This window comes from Callionymus lyra, chromosome 3 (assembly GCF_982586985.1).
Source record: "Callionymus lyra chromosome 3, fCalLyr1.hap1.1, whole genome shotgun sequence".
NCBI lineage: Eukaryota > Metazoa > Chordata > Actinopteri > Syngnathiformes > Callionymidae > Callionymus > Callionymus lyra.
The window spans coordinates 27,901,321-27,917,996 of record NC_141820.1 but is presented as its reverse complement, the minus strand read 5'-3'; the positions used below and the strand labels follow the sequence as shown (position 1 = coordinate 27,917,996).

The 16,676-nt window shown below is 39.9% G+C and overlaps 1 protein-coding gene across 3 annotated transcripts in view; it reads left to right on the top strand.

Annotated features, from left to right (window-relative positions):
• Nucleotides 1-4,978: 4,978 nt before the first annotated feature.
• lmo3 (LIM domain only 3) overlaps nucleotides 4,979-16,676 on the top strand; it is a 54,465-nt gene continuing 42,767 nt past the window's right edge. The window contains exons 1-2 of one of the 3 annotated variants that reach the window (XM_087787364.1): nucleotides 4,979-5,121; nucleotides 13,448-13,661. In XM_087787364.1, coding sequence (XP_087643490.1) covers nucleotides 13,456-13,661 — 206 coding nt within the window. In that variant the 5' untranslated portion in view covers nucleotides 4,979-5,121; nucleotides 13,448-13,455. Of the gene's footprint in view, nucleotides 5,122-8,963; nucleotides 9,220-9,281; nucleotides 9,564-13,447; nucleotides 13,662-16,676 lie in introns of those variants that run through there. The other 2 variants (XM_087787363.1, XM_087787362.1) reach the window with 2 other exon arrangements.

Here is a 16,676-nt window from a genome sequence, read left to right as displayed (position 1 = left end):
AAATACTTAACGCTTGATGTGCACGACCGTCCAGTGAAAACACATTTCTTATTCTTATATTTATACCGTTCCAATTAACACAATTTCACAGCTTGAAGCAAAGTTACTTTATCTATTCAGTTAGTTATCGGGTTTTGAACTTTGGATTTATAAAGAAATTCATTGAGTATCTTCTACATTCACTGAAATGGGTAGATCACTCGAAAAAAACACTTTAGTCTTGGATTATTTTCAGAATAATTAGTTCCATTTTGGAGTTAAACGCAAACATTTATGTCTATTTAATGCATCATGATCAGTGATCGTCATCCGGAAAGATGCGACTAAAAACATCCCAAAAACTCCTGCTTGTCTGTAATGTAGTGATGGTCTGATGAAGCTTCACGAAACAGTGTCATGTTGTTTAGAGGTCAGTAGGTGGCGCAAACAGTTTAAAAATGATGTGATGTTTTATTAGAACAGATGTTTAAGACCGCCATCTAGTGGAAAATAATGACACTGCTTAAACAAGTTTGTAGCAGAAGCTTAAAGGATAAAATGCTACAAGGACGGGAAGTACTCCGGGTAGTTTAATTTGTGTTATTTTGGCAACATAGTTAATGTGTTATGGGCAACTTTTTACACAAAATATAAAAGGGGCCTTCTATTTCTTGTTGGTATCTGGACATTATTTATGGTTTTCTTGATAATTATTACATTGATATCTAATTGTCCTGAGAGAAAAGTGCTTTTAGGCATTTCGTTCTTTTTGAATGTTATAAGTTATTAATGAAATAAGAATTCACACGTTTGTCGTTTCAGTTACATGCACGTTGTTGTGTTTACTAAAGGTAAGATGTTTTTAATTTATGTTGTAGCTAATATTAACATGTTGTGATTTGTGTTAAAAGAAACATTGTATGTATAATGTTTTTTGATATTAAACTGATATGTAATTTGTGTTTCAACTTACTTACTACAGTTGTGGTTAGGATCCAATAGATCAAATGCAAAAATTGTGATTTCAAATGTGTTCATTTTGAAAATTGTATGAATACAAAGGCTTTTCCAGACACTTGTGTGGACGGTACTGACTCTGCCTTCATATTAACAGGGCCTTGGAGGGTTGATTGCTGGAATTTAAAAAACAAATCTCAGAGGGTTTTGATAGTAATTAATTTGACTGGCATCAGGACATTCCACTGGTGAGACAGATCTTTCCAGAGAGGCAGATGTTGAGATGGACATGAATCAGGGAAAAAACTCCAACTCCTTTAGTGAGATGATAGAGATTGTGTGACGACAACAACTTCAACTTGCGACGTACAATCAGCATTATTGTCGACTACGAATCAAGATGCAGACGCAGGAAGACACTTTGCAGAGACCTCAAGTCAAGCTGTCAGCAGGACATTCGGACAGAGGTGTCAAACTCAGTCCTCAAAGTGTCCGGGATGGTGTAAAGTTTTTCATCTGACCAGTCGAGCGCAGTAGAACCAATCAGGTGACTGTAATCAGTTGATTGTCAGTCTGGTGCTTTGAGTGGCAGCTGACACTTGATTTGAAAACCTGTGTGTGTCTGATTGGTTGGAACAATAACCTGCACCATCCCCGACCTTTGAGGAGCTAGTTTGACTCCCGTGTTCTAGAAGGACTTACAGTGTCTCCTTCTTCGAGGCCATACATACATCAAAAAAGTACGTAACTGGACATCCGACAGAACTTCATGGGTTTGAAGAAGATCGCTCTGGGTGCTTAACTAGCCAACCGGAAAAAATAACTTTTGGACACCCTGGAAAGACCCCCAGGACATGAGCTTTTCGTCAAAAAATAGGAAAGTTGGCGCACAACACATAAAGACCGGCTACTTGCACCACCAAGTGATGGTCTGATGAAGCTTCGTGAAACAGTGTCATGTTGTTTAGAGGTCAGTAGGTGGCGCCATCAGTTTAAAAATGATGTTAGATTAGAACAGTTGTTAAAAACAAAGGAACGACCAATGAAGCTTCATCAGACCATCACTAAAGAACAGACACGTCTTAGAAATCTTGAAGAAAGAGAGACTTTATTATTTGGAAGTGGGTCAAAAAGACCCTCCAACCAAAGTGGGTATTATTAGTGGCACTAAACTAGGGATGAAGCTTCATGAAGCAGTGTCATTATTTTCAGAGTCCACTAGATGGTGGTCTCTGCACTATTTTACTTTGTTTTTAACCACTGTTCGAATGTAACATCATTTTTAAAATGATGGCGCCACCTACTGACCTCTAAACAACATGACACTGTTTCGTGAAGCTTCAGACCATCGCTACACTAAACAGCTCCACCACAAAGATCATCCTTCTCTTCCTCACTTGATTTTATTAGAAATAAGATCCAGAGTTTGTTTCATTAGCTCAAGCCTCGCATCTGTCTCGATGGTGAGAAGTCTATCAATCTCAACTGCCACGATCTTCTCTCGTAATTAGTTTTGACTGAATAGAGTTTTTGGCCTGCTATTTATTTTTAAACATGCTTTGGCTCATATTTTGATGCTTCCCACCTGCCAATAATGCAGAAAAATCATTCCCTGCTGAGATTCTGCTTGGCTGCCCCAAGGAAGATTCCAACGATAGCAAAGTCTGCTTTGTGCTCACTCTCATCGTGTTGTGGTGGTGTCCACACTGAAAACAGCAACCTGCACACGTGTAATTTCATTTAATAACATTGTAAATCTGCTTGTTTGACAAACTGAGCCTATAACCTCACTGTAACCAGATGTTCTGCTTGGCCAAATACTATTACGGGAACTAATACAAGTTAACTAGGAACAATTATTATAGTTTTTGTTTTAGCTCATTAGGATGATGTCCTTTGCTCTACCTGTGAATGAGCTGTTAGCAGTGTAAGTTAGCTCATATGTTTTTTCAAGAGCACCAACCATAACATGACAAAGAGTCATTTTAAGTGACATCAGGAGGCCCCGGGAACCACTGACCTTCAATGTAGTAGTAGTCAGATGTTCTTGGGGTCATTGCAGTTCAAATGATCATCACTTGAATCATTTTATAATAATATAATTTCAACTTCTTAATAAGCAGTTAATACAAAACTTTATAGCAAAAATTCTGAGCTGCTCTAGTAGGAGAACTCACATTTCCCCGGTCCTGGAAACCCTAACCCTTTCTGGAATTCTGGTTCTTACTTGTAAAGCTATTCATGGTCAGGCTCCTCCTTACATCACTGATCTGATCCAGCCTTACACCCCAGCTCGGGCTCTGAGGTATGTGGATCAGAATCTACTGAACTCGCTTCAGGACCAGAGGAGAGAAATACTTCCAGGCTGTTGCTCCTAAGCTTTGGAATGATCTTCCTCTCCCTCTGTGTTTGATGATCTACTGACTCCTTCAAGAAACATCTTAAGACATTCTTATTTGTGGGACTTCTGTGTTTTTATCTGTATTTTGTCCTGGCCTTTTTAAATAATATATATTTTTATTTTTATGTAATTTTTAAACTGTGTATTGCTTTTCATTGTTCAAGCGCTTTGTGACCCTGATCTAAGAAATAACTATTCCTTATTTACTTACTTTAAGATACATTGCTAAATATTTCTTTGCGGTTTTATCGTAATTGTCATTTGTATTAATGCTCTAAAATTTCCAAATTTCTCAGAGAATTTCCCATCCAAATAAGCAGGTAAAGTACTTTGTTGTACATTTAAATGCTTTTTAAAGGATAAATAAAACGAAAACAAAAAGATCTGTATATGTTTGCTATTGTCACCGGCTCTGTGAACATCTGTATCGTCAAACGCTCCAAAGTTTTGTAAGTGGGAAAGCAAGCTAGGACGACATCTAGCTAGCAGGTGTTTGTAAAGTGGGACGGTAGTATATGCCGCCACTCCGGGGTCACAGAACCAGTCTGTCGCGCTCTCATGTTTCGCTACATGATCAATTGATGGCTTTTTTTGAGGAAGTTAAGACTCTTTTTTTCCAACGTTTCAAACGCAGCTTAGTAACATCTCAAAATATTCCGTTTGAAGTGCTTCATTACACCTAATCACAAATAGTTTATTGTACGTCGGCTTGGAAATTGCCCTGTTTTTTGAATGTGACAACGCCGTCTCCCCGAGTGCTTTCTATTTTAGCACGCCGGCTAATTAGACGCTTGATAGGAGTGGCACTGATTGGCATTATAAACGCCGCGCCATCACTCCTGGATGGTTGGAGCTTCCTGGCGGCTCAAACGTTGCCATCAGAGGTGTTATTTAAGATAAAAGACCTTCTCCCCTGACAGATATTATCATTACAACCTTTTATGGAAACTTTTCTTTTTTTTTTTTCCTCCTCCTCCTCCTCCTCCTCTCTGTCTGTGCCACTCACTGGTGGAGTCCCGACGGGAGGCGAGAAAGAAGGAATGGAGGAGTGGGTGAGTGAGCTTTGTCAATTGGAGTGAGTGCTCTGCTAAGTCTGGCTTCACTACAAAGGTTAGCAGATCTGACTGTCAATAGTGTGTTGTGGAGGGGAGGGGAGGGGGGGAGGAAAGGGAGGAGACATGGAGGTGAGGTGGTGGTGGTGGTAGGAGGTGGAAGGGGGGAGAAGTGGGGGAGGCAAGAGGGTAAGGGGGGGGTGCTTTGAGAGAAAGAGATACTTTGATATTTCGGAATGTAAGAAGGGTGAATGTGGAGAACTGGAGGTTGGGGATCTAATTACCGGGCCATAATTGGGGGCTGGGGAATAGGTTGCCGTCCTCTCAACTCGCTGCAGATCAATTATGTTAAGAGAACATCTGTAAGTAGAGCTTAATGAGGTCCATTAGAGCAACATGCGCTGCCTTCCCTAACGGTGCTTGTCAGCTTCTTGGATGAGCTGGAGTGTGCTGCTGACTGGGGACCTGGTGGAGGGGCTTAAATAGGAGAGGAGGCTCGTCTCGCTGCCGCTTTTCCATGTCGGAGAACTAGAGACGCAGACGGAAAAGGAAAGGAAAGGTGAGGAGAACTTTGGCGACTTGACTTTTCCCCCGAAAGAAGGAGGCAACTTGGAGAACCACTCCGAAACCGGTCTTTTTGGCCAAACTTTTCCTTGAGGAGTCTTTCAGGTTCAGCTTCGGGGAGGACGGCGAGTGTGTGTTTTTTTGGAGCTCCGGTGGTTGCACTTCAAGGTATGTAACTTTTTTTTATTTAAAGGAAAACTGGATGATCTATGCACTTTTAAAGTGACGCCTCTCGCAATCCAAACTGACCTGAAATTGCTGTATTTGATCCGGGGGGGTTGGTTGGTGTCGTGCACTTGGTCCCCGCTCTAGTCGCTCTACATCTTTATTAGAGTTTCCTCCGTGAGTCCGGCGCGTGCTTTTGTGTTTTTTTTTTTTTCCTCCGGAATGAAGAGCCGCTCACTGACGCTCTCTCCTCCTTTACCTTCCGTCTTCCACTCACACGCCGGATGAATAATTGGCGGAACGCAGTGAGTGAAAGGAGGGTGGAAGGGCACTGGGAACGAGGTGGCAGCCTCACACACACACACACACACACACTCACTCTGCAGCAAATTGCATGATTACCAAGATAGGCCGCCTTGAAATAATTCAATCCATGACAAAACCTAATTACTGGCAGGTAATACCCTGTCAGCTTTAATGCATCTCATCACTCATAATGGCGCGCCGAGCATTTTATGACCCATCTCATTATCGCTGCATTTTTAGGCTGGAGCCGCATGCCAACTATTGACTTGTGTCTCCCCCCTCCGCCTCCTCTGCCTCTCCTCCTCCTCCTCTTCTACCCCTCTCTCCCTCCAGAATATTTAAGAGAATAACTTGTCAAGGCTTGCGTGTTGGAACATAGCGGGGGAAAGAGGTGTTACATGGGGGGGACACTTTGGCCTAACATGGGCAACCTCGTCGCGGCCTTTGTCCGGGTCCTAACTGTGCGGCTAATTGATGCGGACGGGTGCCATAACAGGAATAATCCCGGGCTTTAATTACGGGAATGATTTAAATAAAGATCATGGAGGACGTGTTAATCGGTCTGGGCGACCACAGAGGACCACATGCGTGCACGGGAGCTGGAGGATGAGAGACAGCGGAATCAATGCCCCCCTGCAAAGATTGATTAAATTGTTAGCAGCGCTTCCTCTTCATTTGCACTCTTATTTTGTCACACTTGTCTGTCTCTAAATATAATGAAGGAAAGGAGATGTGGTTAAAACCAATTACCGGGGTCTATTAAATCTGACTGACAAAAACATTCATAAATAAAAATGCAGATAATAAGTAATTAAAAATGAACTACAGTTTTTTTCCCCACCATAGAACTGATTTATTCATCATTATGAGTGGATGGCACGATGATCCGCAAATGGGTTCGATTCTCAAAGTTGATGAAAAGAGTCGCAGTGACTCAACAATCATAACAAGTGTGGTTCTGATTCAGGATCCGACCTTCTGTCTGTGACCCAACTTTTCAAAATACCAGAAAAAAAAAAGTTTGTTGATTAAAAAGCACAACAAAATGACCCGATCCAACTTAAACATTTCATTTCTTGTCCAGATATCCAAGCCAATGTCAGTATCGGTATAGGGTCAATACAAGCTTTTGGAAGATACTTTACATCTACAAGCATAAAAAACTGTTACCTGGAACTTTTGTGGGGAAGTAAATAAGAATCTGAAAACATTAAGCTAGCAAATCATAAAGGATAATGTTCAAAGGTGTGTTTTGTGTAATTTAGAGATTTGATTTAAGATGCGTAATTGAAGTACTAAACAATCTTAACAACAATAACATCACAAGTAAACCATTTTAATATTCACCTCATCTTGATCTTATTTTAACGTTTAATTTGTGGTAGAGTTAGTGATACAGTTATAAGTTGTTGGTCACAAAGTCAGTGTTAGATTATTGTCATCGTGTGAGTTGTATTCGCTTGTGTTAAACTATTAGATTAGAGTCCTACTGTATTCACAGGGTTCTTGTGAAATCTTGTAAAATCCAGGAGGTTGAAAATGCTTTGGTAAAAAATATCTCAATGAACAAAGTACAATACAGTACAACAATACAGGTACATTTGAAAGATTTCAACAAATTACTATATAGTGGCGAAGAAAATCCTTTCCATTCCTGATAATACTGATAATAATAAATGGATGAAGATAATCTATTTATCCATGACCTATGATTTCTCTAGCAGAGGGATGTCGAACTCAATCTCACGAGGGGTAAAAAAAAGTTCAACACAGTCTAGTTTTGGTACCAAATAAATGGGGAAAAGCATATTTCTCTGAGAGGAAATTAAAGTCTAAACAAAATATGTTATTATACGACCCAACATTGTGTCACCTAACCTTTTCTGTCAGAAGATTTAGTTGTGAAAAATTCTAATAGTCAATCGTACGTAAAGAGGTTATCGTGATATCGTCAAACTCTAGTTTAGTTTTAATGTTGAGGGAAGTTTGTGTTTGTGGAAGTGTATGTGTTGCACGTCACACTTTTGGTAAAGTTCATCTCAGGCCTTGACCAGTGGTTTTGAGACCAAAACTTTTGTATTGTAAATTCTTTCAACGGCATCCATTCTTACTCAGATATTCCTTGAATGCATCGTCTACTCTGAATCCTCCGAAGAAAAAATGGGTTGAAATAAAAATGAGAAAAAGACTTAACAGCTTCAGACATGACTTAATCTAAACAAATCGTTTTTTTTGATGACACGCCATTGTGTTAATATACCGACAAAGCACTTGAAAAGGCACTGAGACAGTTCATACCTCTGCCAAGGAGTCTCATGATTTGTAAAAACAACATATTATCAAGGTAAAAAAACAAATTCCAAGAATTGTGTTAGCTAGCGGAAAAACAGACAAATCATGTTTCATGTGTGACCATAGTATTTATATGGTATGTAGTTCAATAAAGTACTTGTTAAATTAAATAAATCATATTTTTGTATTTACAATTAAAGATGCAAATATTCCACCATGTTCATTTTTGGGTTGCAATTAAATTTTCGGCCACTAGGTGGCAGGATTCTTTACGTAGAACAATAAAATCGTTCGAGATGAATGAGCACGAGAGGATACAGTCGACTCCAGCATCTTGAAAACCACATGTTTGCAAATATTTTGGTTACAAAACAAATGAAAGTAGTTACGACTTCGTCCAGAGCCATGTGGTCTACTGTATCACAAGATATCGTAATGTCGCCCCTGTATTGTAATGTCAATACACACCCCTTATACTTATACTTGCTAGCTCAGGTTTCAAGTATATGTACGTTGACCTTGAGTGTCCATAAAAATCATTATTATTATAATAAATAAAGCTGAAACCTTCATTTTAGCAGTAAGTATCTAGCACGTGTTACGGGTGTAGTAAGGAAGTGACCAAATATGACTGAATAAATAACATCTCTGACTTGTGAACTTGGCTCCTGCAAGGGTTTGATTGAAGTAGTCTGTTGTCTGTGATGTCACTTAAAGAAACAGTATTTTTTGTAATAGTCACAACATAAGTAAGTTTGTCATGGTGGTTTGTAAAACAACAGTTAATAATATACTGAAAAACATGTCTTAGTATGAATGAAATGATAAAAAAAATGGTTTAAAAATGTGAATTCTAAAGGAGTATGTTGGTTATAATCCGAATGGAACAATGATGGAGAGATTATTTAGTAAAAATGACCAACACTATTATTAAGTTATGGTATTGACACACTAAGAAGTGTTTAACTCACTAAAGAATGGAAGGCGACCCTGAGAGTGCTGAGTTCACGGTCTTAAACACACTTGTGTTGCTGCTGCTGTCTTTTCATTTTACTGTAAATCTCGCGCTCCGACATACAACCAGGCGACGGACTCCGCGTGCGTCCTGCGCGCACCCTCCTCACTCCCTCAAGAGTGAGGAGCGAAAAAAAGTGGGCGTTCCGGGGAGCGCGCGCGCACGCGTTATAGTTAAAGTGGAGCGCGCACTCCAGTCTAATAAGTGAATGACCTTATCTGTGCTGTTGTAAATGAGAGATCGCGGCGCGTGGAGAGTGAAAAAAACCTCTGCGTGGACGAGGATGAGCACCTGTGGCTGCGACAGACCACGATACTGATCCAGGGCGGAGATTTTTATTTTATATCCCAAAAAAAAAAAAAGAAAAATCTCATCCCCGCAACTTTATTTTTATTTTTTATTTTTTATATTTTTTTTAAAGTAAAGACGCCGCGGATTCCACGCCAGGATTCTGCTGCTTTAAGGGGAAAAAAAGAAGAAAAAAAAAGGTGAGTGTTGAAGTTGTGTGGCCAGTGGGATGAGACTCTTTGTGGTCCCTCCTGTCATTCGCTGGCTGCGTCTCGTTGCGCGCACATGTAGCTCCGATCAGCTCCTCACACACACACTCTCTCACACACACGCTCTCACACACACATCCTCCTTCCTGCGTCTTCCTCCTCTCCTCCGCTCACTCCCTCCTCTGGTCGCCGTGCTGGATCGTCCTTCCGCGCCGCGCACACAAAAGCGTTCCCCCCTCTCCTCCAGCAGAACCGCCGCTCTCCGGACCCGGGTCGCATGGTGGTGCTCGCAGCCAGAGCGGCTCAACAAATGCAGAAAAGGGAGAAAAGTTTCGGTAAGACGCTTCTTCTTTTTTTTTTTTTTAATTGACGTTTTTTTTTATCTTCGCGTTTCTCTTCGCCATCATCGCCTCCGATCCGCAGAAGAAAAAAAAAAATCTCTCTCGTTATTAAATCCGTTATTTGGCCTTTTCCCCGGCACTCCGCTGCCATGGCAACAGTAATTAAACTGATAGTGTGAAATGTCAGCATCTCGTCGTCGGCGGAGGAGGAAACAGCTGGGACTGAGAATAGCTCGAGCAGCCGTTCATCCTCCATCATCCTCGCATCCACGCGGCCGCCGCGAACAATGACGTGCGCGCGGACACACGAGGGATGGATCACGAGAGCTCGCGGCTTTCGTGGAAGTAAAAAAAAAATGGAAGCTTTTGTTCCTTTTTTTTTCCTTTCTAAAAATCGGGAAGAGCCAAGTGGCCAAATTCCTGCCATGCTTCTTCTCTCCACTTCGAGCACAGTGGAGAGAGGGAGGGAGGAGGGGGAGGTAAAAGGGGGGTGGATGAAGCTTTCTCCCCCTTTTTGGTTTGGTAATGAGTCGCGGGGACTTTGTAGTGTTAACGAGGCTCGGACGGATCAGCAGCCGAGCAGCAGCTCCTCCAATCCAGCCAATTAACAAATGAACGGCCCCTGACGCACCGGAACAAACTCGCACTTGTGTCCCTCACACATCACCACTGGCTTTTTTTTTTAAAAGATGTCACCTGTGGATCAGTCACACACACTAACACACACACGCTCTAAAAAACACACCCTTTGTTTGTTCCACAAGAACTCGTTAAATACACAAAAGTTGAATCTACCTCTAACTAGTCGAGTGTTTTATTTTGGTTGTTAGTTTAACAATAAGTGTGTGTTTCGTGTTCACATTCTTCTAAAAATTCTACCCGCTGTAAGTTCAGAGTCGTTTGTCTCTCACGTTATACAGTGAGTACATACGTGTGATGTCACTAAATACTGCAAAAATGACCCCCTGAGAGTGTCGAAAAGTAGTTCCTGAAAAACAGATGTGAGTCTTGTGTACAAGCGACCTGGAAAGTTATGTTTATTACAGTTTGTAGTTGGTTTAACTCACTAGAAAGTTGAATCAATGCGACTCGCGATTCTTTTAGAGTCACTGTGTTGTTGTTTTAGTAGTTTAGGGATATGAAAGTGCCAAAAAAACAAGTGTTTATCTTAAATAGAACTTCCTGCTCCATCTGTATTTGTAATAGCCTAACAAAGTCACTGCTATAAGTCAATAACATGAGTTTAAAAAAGGTAAAATGCAGTGAGAAGCTTAAATAGTTTGTGTATCATGATCTTAGTTTCGAGGATGTATAACCTGGGGCTCAGTTGTGTATTAGGCAATAATCAATATCGCTGAAAAATGTAAAGAGAAAAAGTTGCTATTTCTTAGTTTTGTTTAGAGAGAATTGATGTGATAAGTTTCTCAATGGCTTCTCAGTCAGACTTGGGGCAGAAGTTCGGTTCAGTGTGTTTCATGCAGCAAGTTAAAGACAATGATCACGTATGACGTTCAGAAAGTTGGACTGATAATCAGAGTGAAAGTGAAAGTGTTTGTCATGAAGAAGCAATGTTTCTTTAAATGGTCTCATGACTCTTCCTTGTTAACTTGAATGTATTCATCAATGAAAAATAAAATCAACACAGTGTCTACATAAAGACCTGAAACTCACTTATTATGACTCCTGACAGCCCATCATGAAGTTGAAGAAACACTTGACGACATGAATTATCACCTCAATATAATACAACGTTTAATAGAGAAGATCCATAAGTTTCATACTTTTTTTTTTCATACGTTTGGTCAAGTTACTTGAATAAAACTTTATTCAGTAACTCATGACAAAAACTACATTTAATTATAATGAACATCATAATGTAAGAGGCATAAACATGTGAAATATATTTCTCTCATCAAAGCTTCATAGTTTTATATTGTGTGTGTTATAATGTGAAAATAAATGAACTTTTCCGCTACGAATATCTAATTATATACTTTTATTTTCTGTTAATCCGTCTTGTTTGGATATCTTTGTATAATCAAATCATAATTTCTTTGAAACATCTCAATTTTCTATGTTTGATACATCATATTTTACACTTACAATTTAAGATACATTTTATGTATAAAAGTATAAGTCTGGCTTTCCAAGTGATAAAAAAGTGTCAGGCTAAACTGTCAATAAAGATTACACGGTTAGAAGGATGAAGAGAAACAAAACACTTTGTTCTTCTGATGGAAAAACTGTTGTTTTTTAGTAAGAAAAACAAAAATAATCTAAAATAAACAGGAGCATCAACATTGAAGTGTGCTGATGAGATGTATCAACAAAAAGACTGAGTCCAACTTCGGTGGCTGGATCTGGTGTTTGTCTGTGTGAGCGGGTGACAAAAGGGGGTGTGGGGGTGTCCTCTCTGGGGAATGGCAGGAGAATACTAATTCCAGCCTGGTGTGAAGCCACACTGCTCCCCCTCCTCCCTCCTCCGCTTGTGTCCCAACAAAAGCGCTCCATAGTTCGCTCGGGCCGAACAATACGGGCCGCCTCGGAGCCCCCCCGACCCTCCAGCCACGCCCCTTTAAACACAGAGGAGGTCAGCGTTTAAGGCTGGAAAAAGTGTCCAGGAAGAAATACGAAACTGTGGCTTTGTGTCTGTGTGGCCACGGCGCTCGTAAACAAGCTGATGTGGTCGGGACAATGAGCGACGCTGACAAACGGAACACGTTTGTCTTCATGGGATCATAAAAAAAAACACAACAGCAGTAACAACAATTAGAGATGAGGTCGAACAAGTTGTGAGCGTTCAGTGCACCTGCGAGAGCTCAGGGGGTACATGTGAGAAAACTTCTTCATGTTTACAGCTCATCTAGAAGACGCTTGTAGCCAAAGCCACTCACGAGAGAGTCCAAGAAGAAGAGAGAAAACAATAACAACATGAATAAAAACATGTTCACAGATCTTCATCATCCTACTCTTCACACTAGGTGACAACTTTTCTTGTATGTAAGAAAATATTTCACAATACTTTCACAACAATCAGCAGAAAAAATAATAGTATGAAGAAACATCTACCTTTTTTCACATTATAACCTTTTACTTCTAATCCAACTCCTAACATCTCTTCTGTTCCTTTTTTTTTAGGTCAAAAATAATTTATCTTTTTCTTATATTAATATATTTACAGTTATAGTTATATATTTATATTTTTTAATATGTCAACATAATTTTAAAAGATTTCCCTAATTTATATTTTAAAATAATATGAATAATATACTGTATTTTATCGCATCTATTGTTTCCTTTTTAAAATAAAAATACACATTATTCCTCAAAATACAACATGTACTCTCAGCTCAGCAGATATTCACACTATTTTCAATTCTGCATTTACCTTATTTTATATATCCTACTTTATTGCCCTTTTTGTATATATTTATTTGACATTCAGCCTTACATTTTTGTGTAATATATGTATTTCTTTTGTATTTATATACTGTTTTTCTTATATTATCATTGACAGATTATAATAATAATACTTTTTAAGATTCTTCAATGTCTTTTATTAAACGATTCAGGACATTTACACTTTTATTTTTTATTAAACCTAATTTTAAGCTTTTAATATTTTGGTGCCAATTACATTTCATAGGTACAATTTAATTTTTAAGTTTTAGATTCAATGTTCTTCACTCAAGTGTTGATTAAAAGTCATAATATCTTTTTTTTACATTTTTATTATGTGTCATTTTTTCTACCCTCATGAACCGACCTGACGATGACAACTGGTTTCCTCTCAGGGATTTGAACCCGCGGCTCTCTTCCTAGTCAACCTCCGAGCCTAGCACGCCTGTCCTCACCTGCTCCCTCTCTGCTCCTCGCAGGTATACAAATGCTCTCCGTCCAGCCGGACACCAAGCCAAAAGGCTGTGCCGGCTGCAACCGGAAGATCAAGGACCGCTACCTGCTGAAGGCCCTCGATAAGTACTGGCACGAGGACTGCCTGAAGTGCGCCTGCTGCGACTGCAGGCTGGGCGAGGTGGGCTCCACGCTCTACACCAAAGCCAACCTCATCCTGTGTCGGAGAGACTACCTACGGTAAGAGACGCGGCTGACATTTTAGCGAGCGTGACGCCACACAAGCGCTGATCCAGATAGCGTGTCATCCCCGAGACTCTCGAAGCAGCAGGAGTTCTGCAGGAGTACTTTCTCTTTCAATTACCCATTTTGAATTTGACATTTGGCAGATAAACAAAAAGATAAAAAAATAAAAACATTTAAAGCACATAACATTTACTGTATGTTCCACGCAGGGCGTTTTAAAGGTCACTGGGTTTTGTGTAAACAGTTTGAAAACACCGTGAACATGCAAAGGTTTGGGATGAAGGATGAGTTTATCCTGGGAATAGGGGGACGTTTAACTAAAACTTAAGTTAAGATAAAGGTACTTTTTAATGTAGTTCACTCATCTTCTGTTGTTCCAGCTCACCGGGGTGATACACAGAGCAAAAAAAACGGAAACATCTGTTAAAATAATGTCACCTGTGTGATTTTAAACACACATACATGACCCATGTTCACTCCTTCAGCTGCTTCAAGCTAGAATCACACCTATGACCTTTTCTGCTCTGGGGCCGCAGCAATAACCATCAAAGCACCGTATTGTCTATGTTTTATAAGCATGCATTTCTTACATTATTTTTAAATCATTTCATGGTTTGACAAGATAACCTTTCTGTATACACACACACACACACAGATAGTGAAAATGACATTATAATATAATGTAAAAAATAAAAATTGGTTTATTTAAAACCTATTTCATCAAAGTAAATTACATTTATCTTTTAATGTTCTAATAAATTAAACAATACAATGAAAAGGAAGTCAATCATTTATGGTTTTGTTAACCCATTTATAGACATTGAGGTTTATTTTGATTTTACGATTGAAGAAATGTTTGAGTGTATACTTTTTGTTAAGATGCATTTCAGCTGAAACATGTCTGAATTGAAACTAAACTTATATTTCTTCATGATGGTTTTGAGTCAGACTCCAATATTGTCAAGCAACACGTTCAAATAGTTTTTGTTAATCATATAAAATCACTTTCAGACTCGCTTTCTAACTCGCTTAACTCCAAACACGGCTCTCACGTCGTCTCACTCCCTCCCAGTGAACTCATCACTGACAATACATGCCAATCTTTACTGACATTGTGCATAAAAACTGATGTTAAAATAATCCGCAGACTAAAATATTAGTAGATAAATGGATTTCATTAAATATATCTATTTTTTTTTCTGTACTTCTATCAGCCGTAGATACATGTGTGTGACGCCGGTACTCCGGCGACATGTAGTTGTCATCGGATGACTAGGAAGAGGGGCAGCCCGGCAGGTGATTTCCTCTTAACAACTCTCCAACCTTCTCCTACAGCAAACACGCTGAACATGTACTGTGATGTCTGAGAGACAGTGTGTGTGTTCGTGCGCCTGCTGCAGGCCATGACACCCCTCATTACGCTTCGACATTATGAGAGTGTCACTGTCGACTAACAGGCTTCTGTTCCGGTGAAGAGCAGGAAAGTTCAGAGTCTGACTGCGAGATTATCACAGCGGCTCGGCCCCTGCGCTTCAACAGGCTGCCGGTTATTACCCCTCGCTTCATTATCAAGCCAATCCTGCTTCAAAAAAGGCTCAACTTTTATTTCTTAAAAAAAAAAAAGAAGTGTTGTTTCTGTCATCCGATGATTCTGAAGTGGCTGAAATAATGTCTCCCCCCGTCGAGGTGTCCTTGAGCAAAAGCGTGGAACATTAAATTGCCTCTGTTGTGTCACTGTCTTCTCCAAAACCATTTCCAACAGAGAGCGGTAATCAGAAGTCATGACCTCCCACAGTCAGACCGGGTCAAACAGCGAGAGGCTTCGGTCCAGAAAACACAATAAAAAAAAAATTACAGTTATCAGTTTAGGTGTTGATCCTGGAAGCACACAGCCCTCGGATGTACCTCGAATTCAATGAAACGCCACCTCGATTTCAACTTTTATTAGAAGTGCACCCTGTCATTAAGAAACTATGTTTGAAAAAAAAAAAACCTCACTTTTAAATAGTAAATAACGATAAAAATAAATATATATTAACCATAAACAGACTTTATTGTAAAGATTAAAAGGGGAAAGTGGTGTTAGCTAACCGCTAACAGATGTAGCTTGTTGGGTCACAACTCATTGAGTTGAATCTACTTAACCTAAATTTAGTAAATGTATAGATTCTGTAGGATTATGCTAACATCACGGCTGATACCAATGAATGTTTTACCATTATCTTCAAGTACCAGTCATTCTGCTAACATTGAATCCGAAGCCGGCGATCACATGACCTCTACGATGGTGATTTTGCCATGTTTTTTTATTTGTTGTGGCATGGATCAGTCGCTGTGGTTTTGCTACGTTTGCCATTCATTAGCCGGCGCCGGAGCGATGTCGGGGCCGATCGGCAGCTGGGCCACCGGCGCGATAGCGAGCGTCAAATCAATTCAGTCACCTTGAACTTTGAAGATGGAAAGAAAGAGATGCGGGAATTGGTTCTCTCGCTCTTAGCCGGCGCGAGGGTAGCGACGCTAACATGTACACGCCGTGTAAGGTAAACATGTTTGCTGATGACATTTAGAGTTTTTGTTCGGGGAGCAGAGCCGATTATTGTCAGGAGAGACGCTGGTGTATCTCGTTCCCGATAACAACTCTACAAAAGATGTGTAGTTTAGTCCACCCGTCGACACAAACGGGGACCAATGAGGCTTGTGTCGACCTGATCGCAGATACTAGCGGCTAAAAAGTTTTCTCTGGACTATCCTTTAGAGATATGGGACTCAAAGTAGAACCACTGCTACTTCAGATCCAGATTAGCCAATTGAATTGACAAGTTGGAGTCACTATAGCTGAGTTTTCCCCTAAATAAGTGATATTTAAACAATATTGACATTAACTTAAAGATTGTTTTGGGCAGAACCACTTATTCAAAAGTTAAGCTAGGCTCTCTTTTTGTTTGTCGTCTAATAGGGAAGTCTTATATTTCTATAGTGTGATGCAAAGAAGATTTTCTTTTTTTGTCC